At 41.4% G+C, this 16,921-nt stretch overlaps 2 protein-coding genes across 4 annotated transcripts in view; one reads left to right on the forward strand and one right to left on the reverse strand.

Annotated features, from left to right (window-relative positions):
• Positions 1–3,874: 3,874 nt before the first annotated feature.
• Positions 3,875–9,180, forward strand: LOC139023789 (receptor activity-modifying protein 1). Of its 3 annotated transcripts, none has more exons than XM_070437655.1 (4): positions 3,875–4,083; positions 5,606–5,663; positions 7,838–7,979; positions 8,679–9,180. In XM_070437655.1, the coding sequence occupies exons 2-4, from the start codon at positions 5,606–5,608 to the stop codon at positions 8,911–8,913; spliced, it is 435 nt and encodes a 144-aa protein (XP_070293756.1). In that variant the 5' UTR covers positions 3,875–4,083; the 3' UTR covers positions 8,914–9,180. The 3 variants fall into 3 exon arrangements, with proteins under 3 accessions (XP_070293756.1, XP_070293755.1, XP_070293754.1); XM_070437654.1 differs by having other exon boundaries at positions 3,876–4,089; positions 5,590–5,663; XM_070437653.1 differs by having other exon boundaries at positions 3,877–4,089; positions 8,679–9,179.
• slc4a3 (solute carrier family 4 member 3) overlaps positions 9,168–16,921 on the reverse strand; it is a 102,467-nt gene continuing 94,713 nt past the window's right edge. The window contains exons 21-23 of the mRNA XM_023981376.2: positions 15,305–15,474; positions 13,690–13,863; positions 9,168–13,117 (exon numbers count right to left, since the gene is read on the reverse strand). Of these exons, the coding sequence (XP_023837144.1) occupies positions 13,037–13,117; positions 13,690–13,863; positions 15,305–15,474 (425 nt within the window). The 3' untranslated portion in view covers positions 9,168–13,036. The remainder of the gene's footprint in view (positions 13,118–13,689; positions 13,864–15,304; positions 15,475–16,921) is intronic.

Here is a 16,921-nt window from a genome sequence, read left to right on the forward strand (position 1 = left end):
CTCTGCATTGTTGGGAAAGGGCTCGTAAGTAAGCACTTCACGGTAAAGTCACCGTTTCGGCGCATGTGACAAATACAATTGTATTTTATTTGATACTAGCTAGATAAAATGTGAATAATCTGTCTCACTTCTCCGCTCACCATATCAGCGTAGCGTATGAGAACTGGGTGAATCTCAAGCTCCATCAGCAGGTCTCCCAGCAATTTCCTCCCATGGTACCTCTCCATCCTCAACCTCCTCTCAAGCTCCAGACTCCGGTTGTGGCCCAGCTCCTCTGCCTTCCTCGCCCCCACCTCACTGACCTCCTGCTGGGCCTCATGTTCTAACATCAGCCTCTCCTGTCAGAGCTTGGCCTGCAGGTCCTGGATCCTGTAGGTGGCCTTCTGTAACCTCACCTCCAGAGCTAGCACCCACTGCTCTTTCCCGGCCAAAGCCATAAGCTCCCTCCTAGACTTCCTCAGTCTGGCTTGGGCCTAGCTAGCCATTCCCTCCCTTCTCCTCACAACCAGGATATGCTCATCATTCCCTTCTCATCTCTCGCCGGTAGACCTCTGGGGATATCTGGATAGCCTTCAACCCACTGCACCCTGCTATCCTACCCCTGTGTCAATGCTGGTGCAGGTCTACCCACTGGTAGGCAAGTCGGGCAGCCCTAGAGCTCTTATAGAGGATATCCAGTACAAGCCATTGAACCTTGACGAACCACTCAGCCCCATCAGCATTGGTCAGTAGACTGAACTTCTCTGCCTTGATTGGACCAGGGACAAACATCAAAGCCCATCTGCATCGGAGAACAAAGAGCTAATTGGCCACCTTGGTCAGAGACGTAGGGGGTGGGCCTTAAGAGTCAGAGGTCAAAGGGACATTCCAATCAGAAGTGGCAGTGCGCTCGTCTTCGTCAATGACGTACATGTTTTTGCAGAGAGGCACTATCACTTTCTCGCCAAAGGTCTCTTTCAAGGCGCCCAGATGTTCGACGAAAGAGAGAGGCCACGTGATGCAGTGTTTTGTGTCTGAGCCTCTGTAGCCACTGACTACCACCACAGGCACCTCTGTAACCTCAGAGAGGAGAACCCACAGCTGCCCCAAGCTGTTGATTCATCCTGGCGTTTCATGGTCAGGGCACACAAGACTGACTGAAGAGYGTACATATTGAAGGAGTGTTTGCAGTGTTGGACATGGTCCTGGAATGAGGCACTCTCTCTCTTGAGGCAGGTGTACAGGTTATCCATGGTTTCTGCTTTCCAGTCTAGCAGCACCTATCTGAGGCAACATTTTCCATTACACCAATAAGACACACTGTCCAAACAACACAGTTTTTCACTTTCACAAACAAGTATTTTCAGTGCGGACCCTGTGCCATCTGTATGTTTGCCCTGACACTAACGATATTATGCAGACAACTAAGTGAAATGGAAATGTTTTCATATGACCATTCCTGCACATTTCACAAGTAGCTAATTGATTATTATTATATTATGTGTATGTTGCTTAGCAGCTCGAGATGGATGTGCATTAGCGAAATCATTGAATCATTACATTTTGCACTTAGGGAAAAAGTACATGACGGGGGTGCTGAAAGGTATTTTCACAGGACTCCTGAAAGATTCATCTGTCAAGTGGTCGTCTAGTCGAGGCAAATGAAACACCGCACAATGGTGTTCAAATTTTCCATTGCTCATTCTTGAGTTTAATTGAAAGGAGCAGAGTGAAGAGAAGGGCGCTGTTTTGACAAAAGCTAACACCCAAAACAAAACATTTGACTGATGAGATGAAAGGTTTGAGGGTGAAATTTTCCAGCTTTGCTTTAATTGCTTGTTCAATTGTAAAGAAAGTGGGGGCCTCCAAGTCTAAAGGCTTCATGAGGAATAGTGGCCATTAGGCTAAAAAAAAGAAAAAAAAGTAAGTAAGTATGTGTGTGATTGTGTGTTTTAGCCTCCGTGTGTGTCTATGCCTTACCGTGGTAGGGCTGGATGCTCATCAGAACATTCTGACAGTTGTGATCTGCAATCCAGGCCTCTTGCCAATCTTCAATCCATCTCGGGAACATTCCCAGAGTGCTGCATTCCAGAAAAATTGTCCTGAGACCCGAGATGTTTTTAGAACAAGAGAGACTTCGAAAGGTTCAACCACTCTCTCCTAGGAAACAACTACTGGCACAGCCATACAACCCTAAACAGTGCCTTTTTCAAACTTGTTTGGACACTTCAAATTGTAATTTAATTCATATCCTTCATAGTTTATGGAACAGATCACATTACCTTTTGGGACTTAAGAATAACATTGACATACATTACATACAGAGGGTACTATATTATTGTGCTAATGGCTGCCAAGCCATAAATATCTCTCCCTCACTCTGGCAACCATAGGCTTAAACATGCTGTCACTAAGCAATGCCATAGGGGTGTGATAGCTACAAGTCACTCCTATTGCACTAGCTCTGGGCCCTGTCAACATGTTGAGAGGCGAGTGTCACAGTCTGCAGAACATCTAAAAGCTTTTCTGTTTACACAGCTCTACGTCGGTTTTCAGTGTTTTAGAAGGTAAAGAAAGAGACAGACAGGCATGGACATAAACATAGGCTCATGAGTAAAGGTGGCTATTTCACATAGCAGGACTGCTCCTTTGGCTATAGTAGTTGATCAAAAACAACGACTGAGTGTTGTCTTAATTGTAGGACATGAGAATTTTTAACAAGTAGTTAAAAAGTCATAGGATGAAAAAATATATATTATTGAGAGTTTAAAAATAAATGAGACGGTTAAGTTATAAACCTTTTTTTAAAGGCTTCTCTGGAGCATATTGACTACAGAGAGATTACCAAAAGGCTTCTTAATTACAAGTAAACTCTTTGCTTGATTGTAGGATTGGGTTGCATTTGGTACCTTCCAGTATCAGGATTGAGAAACTCTTGGGTGCGTAATAGAACTTTATCCATCTCTGTCAGTGTGGTATGTGTGCCGAGAAACAGCTTGCCTAATGCTGTGTGTGCATGAAATATATATCTCATAGTAGACAATCCAATAAAAAGGTAATGCAATGATGGTGGCGGTCGTAGCGGTAAATTGAATTAAACTGTCTACACACCGTATTTAACCTCATCCAATACTGCAGATAGATCTTGGGCCTATTTAGGCCATATAAAATGTAGTTCAAGTTTAAATCACGTCACAATTCACACAGTTTTACTCATGACACACAACAACAATACTACCCATTGTCTTGTGGCTTGCTATTAGCCTGGAGACACTGAGGGGTCAAGAGCAGGTCTGGGAGCAGATTTATGGCATGTAATTACTCAGGAAATATCACAGTGTCAAGTAACACTTGACACTGTGTTACTCTCAGATAAATCTATTGCCTCTCCCTACTGTCCAATCTATTTAGGTAATATAGAACTGTAATAGGATGCTTGAAACAACAACAAAAATATGGACATGAGGGGAGGGTGACTTTTTTAGTGGAACTGGGTCATCAATTTACAGCTTAACAAAATAATTTAATTGGATGCTGTCTGTATGTGTGTGCACCTCTGTGTGTCTGTATGCACTTCTGTGTGCCTACAATAGGGATGTGTTGTGGTCACTGTATGTGTGCTGTCTGTGTCTGTCTGGTGTACAGTGTGTGTCGGTTACCCCAATACATGTTGCTGGTTAGGGGTAGAGAGTGGATCACCAAGCCTGTACCCGCTCTCCTCATCCCTTCTTCCCCCATCTAGGCCCTCCACCCCACCCCACCCCAACATTAATATACTGTACATTTTAACATACCAAAATGTAAGGCCTGCTTGTCCGTTTCACTTGGGAATAGCCGGGGCATGGGGTTTTAAGTATAGAAGCATGGGAAAGGAAGCAGCCTGAGTGGTTTAGAGCTGGGAGATTGCATAAGCACAACTCCCAGTCCCACGGACTGATAAGACCCTGAATCCCTAAAGGGGTTCTCGTTCGCTGCAGCCGTGAAACAAGATTTCCTTGGTTAGTTGGTTTTCAGCAGCGACTCTACTTCACAGGAGAACGACTGGGCTCCAGATTTTGCGTGTGACCTTCCAGGGACAGAAGATGAATTAATCTACAGATATAAGTAAAGGTATTATCTTACCTCATTTGAACACACTGTAAATAGACTTTTTCTACTGTATTATTGACTGTATGTTTGTTTATTCCATGTGTAACTCTGTGTTGTTGTATGTGCCAAACTGCTTTGCTTTATCTTGGCCAGGTCGCAGTTGTAAATGACAACTTGTTCTCAACTAGCCTACCTGGTTAAATTAAGGTGAAATAAATAAATAAAAAGTGTATCCAGTGGTGTAAAGTACTTAAGTAAAAATATTTGAAAGTACTAATTAAGTATTTTGTTGTTGTAGTTGTGTATATGTACTTTAGTTTACTACACTACATTCCTAAAGAAAATATTTACCTTTTACTACCATACATTTTCTCTGACAACCAAAAGTACTCGTTACATTTCGAATGCTCAGGCAGGACAGCAATATTGTCAAATTTACGCACCTATTAATACAACACATTGTCATCCCTACTGCCTCWGATCTTGCGTATTCACTAAACACAAATAGTGTGTTTATAAATGAGTGCTGGCGTGTGCCCCTGTCTGTTCATACATTTAAAAAACTAGAAAATCGTGCCATCTGGTTTGCTTAATATAAAGAATATGATATATTACTTTTTACTTTTACTTAAGTAAATCGGTTGGGTGGAGTCAATTGCTGTACTTTTTCACTAATTGTTTGGTGTTTGTGTATCTACTCACAACTCCCAGTATAACTTTAAATGACAAATCCATCCTGGTTGTACCACTGTATCAGTTTTGACAGTATACGTAGACACAAACTGTATATTAGAACATTTAGATAGTACATTTGTCTGCATTCCTCTCCACATCTGTTTTCAGTGACTCCCATGTCCCAAGAGATATATTCATTCATTTAAAAAATATTCAGTAAACAGCTGGCCATTCACTTTTTACCAGCTATTTGGAGATAAAAATACAAATGTTTAGTGTCAAACAATACAAAGCACCTTGATATTTCAATCATATCAGAACATAAGCAGATGTTCTCTCTCCCTCTTCAGTCATCTATTTTTATAGAAATAAATGACACGACAAGCCATTATCCATTTGAGTCACTCTTATCTGCACCGAAAGTATGCTAGCCATTTTTTGTTGATTATTGAGGGCGAAGTGAGGTGTTAATCTGGCAAGGCAGGGCATGGATGAATAAGTAATTTTTCAAACTGCCACAAATTGAGGGAAAATTATGTGTAAAAAGCAGCTGCTGGCATGCATTTGCCAGACTGTAATGTAGTTCTCTGTAGCCTGGTTCTGGCATAAACCGGTTTTCAACCCYATTGCTAGTGTACCATGTGGTCTTAATGATGCCAGCCTGAGGCCTGAGACCTTTACTTTACATTTGCCTTGTAATCTAGAAGATCAAATGGTGGGAAGCAACATGTTGATGGTGACGATACTCAGTAGGACACACTATCTGCACACCTGATAGGTAGTTGCAGGTGCAAACATTACGTATTACCATTACTGAATTGTCATTGTTTGATTAACTATGGACAGTATCTATTTCTGACAGATGGAGAATCGACAGACTATTTTGACCTGCCTTATTGTGATCCACATGGCCTTAACACGTGAGCAACAATTACAATACTTCGCTTGACTTAGTCCTCCAACCTACTTTTCAATGCCCTTCTTTTGAGGACAGTTACATTTTTATCCTGCTACAGCAATGTCTACAGCAGTCTAGTCCTCTAATTGTCATGCTACAGCAAAAACATATAAGGCCTTTAAAAGTGGGGGAGAGGCAGTACAGTGCCTTGCAAAAGTATTCATCCACTTTGGCGTTTTTCCAATTTTGTTGCATTACAATCTGTAATTTTAAATGGGTTTTTATTTGGATTTCATGTAATGGACATACACAAAATAGTCCAAATTGGTGACGTGAAATGAAAAAAATAATATGTGTATATGTATTCACCCACTTTGCTATGAAACCCCTAAATAWGATCTGGTGCAACCAATTACCTTCAGAAGTCACATAATTAGTTAAATAAAGTCCACCAGTGTGCAATCTAAGTGTCACATGATCTCAGTATATATACACCTGTTCTGAAAGGCCCCAGAGTCTGCAACACCACTAAGCAAAGGGCTCCACCAAGCAAGTGGCACCATGAAGACCAAGGAGCTCTCCAAACAGGTCAGGGACAAAGTTGTGGAAAGGTACAGATCAGGGTTAGGTTATAAAAAAAAATATCAGAAACTTTGAACATCCCACGGAGCACCATTAAATCCATATTAAAAAATGGAAAGAATATGGCACCACAACAAACCTGCCAAGAGAGGGCCGCCCACCAAAACTCACGGACCAGGCAAGGAGGGTATTAATCAGAGAGGCAACAAAGAGACCAAAGATAACGCTGAAAGAGCTGCAAAGTTCCACAGCGGAGATTGGAGTATTTGTCCATAGGACCACTTTAAGGTGTACACTCCACAGAGCTGGGCTTTACGGAAGAGTGGCCAGAAAAAAACATTGCTTAAAGAAAAAAATAAGCAAACAATTTTGGTGTTTGCCAAAAGTCATGTGGGAGACTCCACAAACATATGGAAGAAGGTACTCTGGTCAGATGAGACTAAAATTGAGCTTTTTGGCCATAAAGGAAAAAGCTATGTTTGGTGCAAACACAACACCTCTCATCACCTCAAACACCATCCCCACAGAGAAGCATGGTGGTGGCAGTATCATCCTGTGGGGATGTTTTTCATCGGCAGGGACTGGGAAATTGAATTGAAGGAATGGTGAGAATTGAAGGAATGGTGGATGGCGCTAAATACAGGGAAATTCTTGAAGGAAACCTGTTTCAGTCTTCCAGAGATTTGAGACTGGGACGGAAGTTCACCTTCCAGCAGGACAATGACCCTAAGCATACTGCTAAAGCAACACTCAAGTGGTTTAAGGGGAAACATTTAAATGTCTTGGAATGGCCTAGTCAAAGCCCAGACCTCAATCCAATTGAGAATCGGTGGTATGACTTAAATATTGCTGTACACCAGCGTAACCCATCCAACTTGAAGGAGCTGGAGCAGTTTTGCCTTGAATAATGGGCAAAAATCCCAGTGGCTAGACGTGCCAAGCTTATAGAGACATACCCCAAGAAACTTGCAGCTGTAATTGCTGCAAAAGGTGACTCTACAAAGTATTGACTTTGGAGGGTGAATAGTTATGCACGCTCAAGTTTTCAGTTTTTTTGTCCTATTTCTTGTTTGTTTCACAATTTAAAAAAAATTGCATCTTCAAAGTGGTAGGCATGCTGTGTAAATCAAATGATACAAATCCCCCCAAAAATCTATTTTAATTCCTGGTTGTAAGGCAACAAAATAGGGAAAATGCCAAGAGGGGTGAATACTTTCGCAAGCCACTGTATATCTCTGAACTGTCCTATTCCAAATAGAAGAGCTTTGTGGTCCAACAGTTGTTTCGCTGTCAGTTTTTATACCACCTAAAAATAATGGAAAACACATTGTAACTACTGCGTACTGATTCAGTAGTACTAAAAGAGACATGCGAGACTGGAATATTTCACCGCCTCTTCCCTCGCTCCGTAATGGTCTGGGATTTATATGAAACATAATGTTTTGTTGACACAGCGTTAMCAGACATGAAATCACCAACCCACTGCCTATAATCTTCAGTTCTATCGAATGGTTGATGTTTTTTTTCTCTTATTTTGTAATAGATTGGGAGTTGGGATAAACGGGTCTGCTGTCACGATGTGTTTACTTTTCACCAACTCTTGTTTTTTTCTAGGGCTTAGCGAGGGAGGCTACGTTGCACAGTGCAACAGGCTGACGTTCGACCACTACGTGCATGGTTCCTGCCTCCCAAACTTCAACCAGAGCATGGAAGCTAGCAACTATCAGCACATATGTCCCTGGCCCACCTTTAAAGGGTGCGTGTGTGTACCCCTACAACAGAGGGGTTTGGTGTACAGCCTGACCTGTCTCTAGCCTTCCTGCCTATTGTATTTTGTATTGGGGGGGAGCCCCTGAGCTCACATCCCCTGGCTGATGAGTGAGAACAGAGGAAAGGGCTAAGTATAGCCGCGCATGACCATTTTTAATGGCTATATCGGTAAAGATATACAACCTTTAGTCATGGGAAAGTCAGACTTTTCCTGTCTCCAGGGTGTTTTTTGTGTTAAATTGTTGGGGGTGGTAGCCTAGTGTACATGTCTAGCCACACTGCTCCACTCGTATTTCTCCGACATCACATGTTTGTTCAGAGCGAAGATGTAGTGCTAGCCCATTAATTACACTGTAATAATTCATATATTACTGTTGACATCGCCTGCAGGGCCCAAGCCCTGGAGAACTAAATGGTGTGTTAGGGTGGTGTCTCTTTAACACGGGCAACAGAACAACCGGTTACACCCTGAAATTTGAGCGATTGGCTCACAGTAGTCCAGGCTGTTTAGTACATGCAACTTTTATTAGTCTGTTTTGACAGTGGCTCCGGCCCATTTCTCTCCCCTTTCTTCCTGAAGTGTGAGGGTTCACTCCCCACTAAAAGGAATGGAGTGAGTGAATGCCCACTTCAGGAGAGAAATAGGGAAATGGAACATTACGTTTTTTCCCCTTTTCACCATCAGTTTCTACATCATTTTGAAGCACTGTGTGGAACAAGTGGCCACCAGTACCAGGTGTGTGGAGCCTTCACTGAAGGATGACATCTTCCTAGAGGTGCACCAGATGTTCTTCTCACTCTGCTCGCGTGTGGAGGACCCGGCTTTCGCTGTCCTGATGTTGCTGATTCTGCCTTGTATCATCACCATTCTGCTCCTCCCCCTGCTGTGTGTCCACATCACCACATCCACTGGGCTCTGAGAGCCAACCCTCTTGGTGGACAAATCTTATAAATGCACACACAAACAAAATACACTTTCACGTGAGACACACTAGACGTAGCAAACAGTAAGTTGGATATCTGTTTAACATTCATAAACACACATTTTTGCAAACGCCATATATTGTTTGTTGAATAATGGTACTTATAGTATTGTAATACATTGTTATGTTCTTAAATAAGTCTTGGATAAAAATTTGATAGATTTATTTGAAACACATAATAAAGATTTATTTGAAACACATAAGTATTTATTTTCAGACAAAAAAATAACAATTTGTTTTACAGTAGTTTGAAAACCCCTTTACAATAATAACAGGCTGAAACGCTATTCAAGTATCCACATAACATAAGAATCTTTCAGTATTGCTAATGCTAAAGTAATTCATAATTTATCATAAAATTAACTCACATACTTTTTTTTCTCAGACAGACAAACCCCACTTCATCAGGTATCGTTTTCAGAGCAGAAAGACGTGTGTGTGTGTGTGTGTATGTGTGTCACTATATTTGTGTGTGACATGGCTTCAGGCTGATTTTAACACAGGTATAGCATGTATAAACCATATTCACCTTCTTAAGAGTGACACTAAAAACATTGTCCTTCATTGAGGGATATGTCATAAGTCCTTCATTACAAGTGAGCTGCAGAAAATCCTTTAAATGCCACAAGACCGTCAATTAAAGTCAAATTCACCTACCTAACAATAAGCCCATTATCTACCTCCCCAGAGTCTGATGAACTAGTGGATACCATTTTTATGTCTCTGCATACAGTATGCAGGAAGGTAGTTTTGCAAGTCAAAGCTAACTAGCATTAGCACAATGACTGGTGCTAATGCTAACTGTTCCAGTATACTTCCAGTCATTGTGTTAATGCTAGTTAGCATTAAGGTAACTAGCTCGTAGCTTCATTGCCAGAATCTTGAACTATCCCTTTAAAGGGGACCTTGTAGGACAAGTTGGGAATTACCCATTAATTCAAATGAAAAAAAAACTGGACATACAGTAGGATGTTGCCACAGGGTTAGCAGTGCTATCTTATTACTTATGAAGGTAGATACATAACAAAGATATACAGGTAATCTAATTGCATACATTTCTGATTGTCTACAGTACTTCTTAATGCCTTCACAAATGTCCTAGTCATCCAATCAAATGAAGAAAAAAAAGGTCCCAGAGACATCAAGTGAGAGAAGGGTAAGTAACAGGGGCTAAAAAATAACAACGCTATATTCGTAGATTTTGAGTGGGTGGTCTGGTCTGTGCTAGCATGGAGGTATCAGGCGACGAAACATTGTGGATTCCCAACATCTAACATGCCAGGCCTTTTTCACGGGCCTAGAACAATTTTCTTTTCATGTCCCTGCTCCAAAACTTGAGGAATCCAGACAGAGCAGAAGAAAGTGGCAACACTATACCTTTTTATTATCTTGAATAATAACAGACATAACCACTCTTCCAAATCTTTATTTTCTCCCAGTGACTGAGTGATTGTTTTACTGAGTGTAGGCCTATCCACCATAGGGCCACGGGGATCTCTGGTAGCCCTCAACACACCAGCAAACCCGTGTTCTCAAACAACAAAGACCTTTTGACTTCACATTGAGTGAGGGGGAAGCTTTCTCCCCTTGCCCTCTTCCCATTTTCATGTCTGCCGCCATGGTAACTGTGATACCCTTTGCCTTTGACATGCCAAACGCACTGCCAGTAGCTGTCTATTACTCCAAGCCCAGAGTAAAGCACGACCACTTTGGTCTGAGATTCTATTGACTTAAGTCCTTCCTTCAGAAGCCAAGTTGACGCTAGCATACCTCCAGTTTAACAGAGCAGCGGAAGAGACAGTGCAGACAAAGTAGAGACTATCAAAACAACATCCCTGGAAACTTACTATATAGGCCTATACATTCAATAAGTCTCACACGGTAGGGCTAAGTAAGTTGTCCATACACAACATTGCAATCCCAGTATCTACACTCTTAGGGAAAAAAAGGTGCTAAGTAGTAGTACCATGTAGGGTTCTTCGGATTGTCCCCATAGGGGAACGCTTTGCAGAGGGTTCTACCTTGAATCTTTTATATAGTGTTCGTTATAGAACCCCCTGTATATGGTTCTACCTAGAGCATGCTGGGAAATACTGTATGATATATGGTTCTATGAAGAACCCTTCTTGCCTTTCAAAGAATCCTTATTGCCATCTAAAGAATTATTAAAGAACTCTTTCCTCCAGAAACGGTTATTAGAATGTTATTAAACGTTCTAGGTAGAACCCTTTCCCTTGCAAAGAACCCTTGTCTTCCAAAAAGGGATCTTCAGATCAAAACGGTTCTTGGTAGAACCCTATCCCTCCGCAAATAACCTTTTGGAACCCCTTTTTCTAAGAGTGTAGTGTTTGTACAACAAGAGTCAATAAGACATGTGATGTTACACTTCTCTATTAAAAAAGAAAAACAGCAGTATCATACTATACAATACATAATTTCGTCAAATTCTGCAGATGCTTCAATATTTGAAACATGGTCTCCACTTCACGTGTATCAATTTAAACCTATGGTTCTGCAGCACTGTTCATGATAACATTTTTAACATTTTAAACAGACAGACAAACATTCTGTGTGGGGTATAAACTTGAACCTTGGGGAAAAGAGTTCATTCCAATCACTGTACATGTTAAACACATGCCAAGTTGTATATAATCACTTCTGAACCACCTGTGTGTATAATTTTAAATATTTCCTTGAATGATTTGTGTACACAACAGGGACACAAAACCAATGATCAATGATCTATTTGCTTTCCAAAGGTTAGTTTTACCTGATGCTATAGTACCCTTCACATCCAACAGTTGCTTACAGAACATGGAAGTACACAATGACAGTGGTGCTATACATTGATTTTGATACCTGTGGCATAATTCCAGTGACTTTGACAAAGGTTTTGAATAATGTTAATAATTGCAAATTCCTCCAACTAACATGCATTTAGAATGCATCCCATATGTCAATATCGCTTCATATCATTTTGGCAACTAACAACAAACTAAAGTAAATAGGTAGGCTAACATTTAATTTGGTACGGTCACAAAAATACTAAAGAAAAATTTAAACATGTTCAAGGTCAGCAGATCTCAATGTGTTTACTTGTATGCATCCACAATCATTGGATTGGCCTGTTGAGCAGAATATACCTTATAAAGTAACATCTCTCCAAAACACATGTAATCCTTTGTTTCAGGGAGAACTGCATTGAGAGGGGACCAACGAATGTATCTTCTCCTGTTATTGGACCAGGGAACTGGTGTGTCAGTGCAGGTGAATCACAAAGGTCAAAGGTGAACGTATCCTGTGAGGAGCACACAACTAAAGGGAGTGCACACAGTGAAAATAAATAAAAAGGGAATGCCGAACTTCCTGTTTGGTTAACGTCGTCATTGAATTCCACTGATAATGGCTACAGTACGAAGAAGGGTAAAAAGGCAGTTATGCTGAGGAGGCAGTGGAGTATTGGCTCCCAGTGAAACCAGTGTGGCTGTCATACAACCAGTGTTCATTCCACCTTTGCCCCAAATAAATGGGACTCCAACACTGGGAGGGAAAACCAACCTACTGGAGTACTTGGGGTTGTTGTCATTGCACTTACGCCCGGAACCTGTAGAGAGCTTGACCGTTAAAAGTAAGAGGAAGAACCCATGTCCAGGGTTTGAGTGGGGACGAGTGTTTTTTAATTATTGGTCTGTGTTTAAAAGGTGCAATGTCCATGTCACGCACTTGAGGATCCCTGACACGCACAGCAACAGTAGGGCAGTAGAGCTACTGACCTCTGAGAGAAAAAACTATGTTGCAGCAGGAAAAACAGAAACAAATTATAATAGTGGGGTTATTCCTTTACATTATTTTTTAGATCAAAGTACAGCAGAATTTGAATATAATATATGTATATACAGTATATATACATAAGGTTTCTCTGTTGGACGAAAATCCTACCATCATCTGAGCGTTTTCAAGACACAGCTCCCAGACGTAACAAGAAGCATGCTCGTGATTGGAAGATGGAGAGAGCCTTGGAAGATGGAGAGAGCCTATTGGGCCTACCCGTGTGATGTGTCTACACAAGCATGTGAATCTCATTATACTCGTCCCGACCATCCTCGTCAAAGTTGGGGGAGTCCTCATTGTCCCCGTCGAGCTGTAAGAGTGAGAGATGTTGGGATGTCATCAAAATCTTCATTCATAGTGTCTTGATGCTTTGGCCAATATAGTGAAACAATAATAGAATAATAGCCATTTAGCAGACATTTTAATCCAAAGCGATTTACAGTCATGCGTGCATACATTTTACATGTGGCTGGTCCCAGGAATCTAACCCACAATTCTGTCATTGTCTCTTACACACACACACACACACACACACACACACACACACACACACACACACACACACACACACACACACACACACACACACACACACACACACTATTATCCTTTGTGGTTTGATCAAGTCCGTTCTCCAGGACCCCTGCATCCTCTTTTCATTAAGATCATGTGGTTTAGAGACTTGACTTCGAGGAGAAAAACATTTAAAAATTGTATTGTTAACTGAATTAAAGTACTGTGTAGCATGCACATTTCACAAATAAACAAAAATCCCCTTGCGAATACAGGACATCCGTGTTATTATTTGTAACGTGTGACCCAATGTTGCCTGGACCATATGATTGTGCCTGAATTCAGAGAATTCCAGGAATGTCCACCTACCGCCTGAAGCTCACGCTCCTCAAAGATCCGGGAGAGGATGAGGCGGCGGAGCGGCACGGTCATGATGAGGATAAAGGGGAAGGCGAGTGAGGCCACGGTCGACTTGACCACCCACAGTAGCACGATGCAGGCCAGCTGGATGATGGTGAACATGTTCATACGCCACGTCTTCACCTGTGGCCCACGCCCACGCGCACACACACACACACACACACACACACACACACACACACACACACACACACACACACACACACACACACACACACACACACACACACACACACACACACACACAAATGTAAATGGGGTTATACTGCTTATGCTTATGAGAAGTCTTACAATGCATCATGCCTGCAGACTTTAAGTACAGCTTTACACATAATTGAAATAAATTGAATTCATATTTTATATTCATTTGTTTAGGAATAATGTTCTGGGCAGGACAATTAACACATACTGTTCATAGAGATGAGACAGACAGACACTGTGTGTACAAAACATTAGGAACACATTTGTCGGGGCATGGACTCTACAAGGTGTCGAAAGCATTCCACAGGGATGCTGGCCCATGTTGACTCCAATGCTTCTCAAAATTGTGTCAATTTGTCTGGATGTCCTTTGTGTGGTGGACCATTCTTCATACACACAGGAAACTGTTGATTGTGAAAAACCCAGCAGAGTTGCAGTTCTTGACACACTCAAACCAGGGCGCGTGGCACCTACTACCATACTCCGTTCAAAGGGAAAAATATTTTGTCTTGCCCATTCAACCTCTGAATGGCACACATACACAATCCATGTCTCAATTGCCTCAAGGCTTAAAAATCCTTCTTTAACCTTTCTCCTCCCCTTCATCTACACTGATTGAAGTGGATTTAACAAGTGACATCAATAAAGGATCATAGCTTTCACCTGGATTTACCTGATCAGTCTATGTCATGAAAAGAGCAGGTGTTCTTAATGTTTTTTGTACACTCAATGTAAATACATGTTATATAACTGTCTTTGACTCTGACATAATTCAACCCCATCCTGTCACCGAGTTAAGATTTGCTACCCTACCTATGGAAATGATTATACAGCGGGGCAGCATGTAGCCTAGTGGTTAGTGTTGGGCTAGTAACCAAAAGGTTGCTGGATCAAATCCCTGAGCTGACAAGGTAAACATCTGTCATTCTGCCCCTGAACAAGGCAGTTAACCCACTGTTCCCTGATAGGCTTTCATTGTAAGTAAGAATTTGTTCTTAACTGGCTTGCCTAGTTTAATAAAGGTAAAAMAAAKATATAGAATTAGATGGATTGAGCTCCATCTAGTGGGTGGATCCCCTTCTGTCTTTCACTAACATTGACAGCCTGCACCTGACTAGACACGGATCAAAAACATACCTATTGCAATATTGACATTAGATCAATGTCTATGGTCAACTTCATCCTTTTATCATTTGATTGCAAAGTAAGTCGACACACACAATCCCACTCAAGTCCGACATCATGCACAAATAAACTCACAAACAAACATGCAAAACCAGGATACCAAAATAGTTTTGGCACAAATCTATAACAAAAACAGAGGTCGAGTAGACTCTCCATCATATTCTGCTATTGGGCTCACCTTGGTCACGTATATGTGGTCGGGGTGGTGCTTGGCGGGCGTGAACATGAGTGTGATGCGCTCATAGAGCTGGATGCCGGTGATCGACGTGACGCCCATGTAGAGGAAGATCCCGAACAGCACGGCCAGTGGGATGTTACGGAGCACGTCCGTCATCACGATAGACATGCCTTAGGAAAACACAAGTCAAAGGTGAAAGGTCAAATATGTGAGATCCAGGTCGCATGGGGATCTGTAGGTTGGTTGAATTCAGATCGACTGAGCCAGTTCAGCTGTAATCTCGGTTAACCCGGAATTCAAATCTGGTTTAAGTAGCCTGTCCACGAGTGATTAGTTCTGGTGTAACACCAAACAAGAACGTAAATACAAGGTCTGTTACAGTACCTTGCAAAAGCATTCATTCCCCTTGGCGTTGTTCCTATTTTGTTGCTTAACAACCTGTAATTCAAATAGATTTTTTTATTTGGATTTCATGCAATGGACATACACAAAATAGTCCAAATTGGTGAAGTGAAATGAAAAAAACGACTTGTTTCAAAAAATTATATATATATAAAAAAAAAAAGAAAAGTGGTGCGTGCATATATATTCAACCCCTTTGTTATGAAGTCCCTAAATATGATGGTGCAACCAATTACCTTCAGAAGTCACATAATTGGTAAACCTTTGTGCAATCTAAGTGTCACATGATCTGTCACATGATCTCAGTATATATACACCTGTTCTGAAAGGCCAAAGGGTCTGCAACACCACTAAGCAAGGGGCAGCATCAAGCAGCGGCACCATGAAGACCACTGAGCTCTCCAAACAGGTCAGGGACAAAGTTGTGGAGAAGTACAGATCAGGGTCGGGTTATAAAAAAATATCTGAAAGAGACTTGCAGCTGTAATTGCTGCAAAAGGTGGTTCTACAAAGTATTGACTTCGGGGGGGGGGGGTGAATAGTTATGCACGCTCAAGTTTTCAGTTTTTTTGTGTTATAACTTGTTTGTTTCACAATAAATCAAATGAAGCAAACCCCCCAAAAATCTAATTTAATTCCAGGTTGTAAGGCAACAAAATAGGAAAAATGCCAAGGGGGGGTGAATACTTTCGCAAGCCACTGCAGGTTTAACCACAGAGAAAGCTATATACACAGATAAACTACACCACTGGTATTAGAATATAGTATCAACCATGGACTGTATATTTTCATATTTCTTTGCTGTCCATGTTACATTTCTGAGTGCAACAGTGCAGTACACCTTACAAGATACTCTGGGATACACTAGTGACCATATCCCCAATGCATCCCGCAAAGGCGGAGGTGTTGCTAACATTTACGACAACAAATGTCAATAAAAAAATGTAAAAAATGACTGCGTCTTCGTCTTTTGAGATTCTAGTCATAAAATCTATGCAGTCTACAAAACCACTTTTTATAGCTACTGTTTACAGGATTACTGGCCCATATACAGCGTTCCTCACTGAGTTCCCTGAATTCCTATCGGACCTTGTAGTCATTGCAGATAATATTCACATTTTTGGTGACTTCAATATTCACATGGAAAAGTCCACAAACCCACTACAAAATGCTTTTGGAGCCTTTCTCGACTCAGTGGGTTTTGTCCAACATGTC

The sequence above is a fragment of the Salvelinus sp. IW2-2015 genome, linkage group LG36 (genome assembly GCF_002910315.2).
Source record: "Salvelinus sp. IW2-2015 linkage group LG36, ASM291031v2, whole genome shotgun sequence".
Lineage (NCBI taxonomy): Eukaryota > Metazoa > Chordata > Actinopteri > Salmoniformes > Salmonidae > Salvelinus > Salvelinus sp. IW2-2015.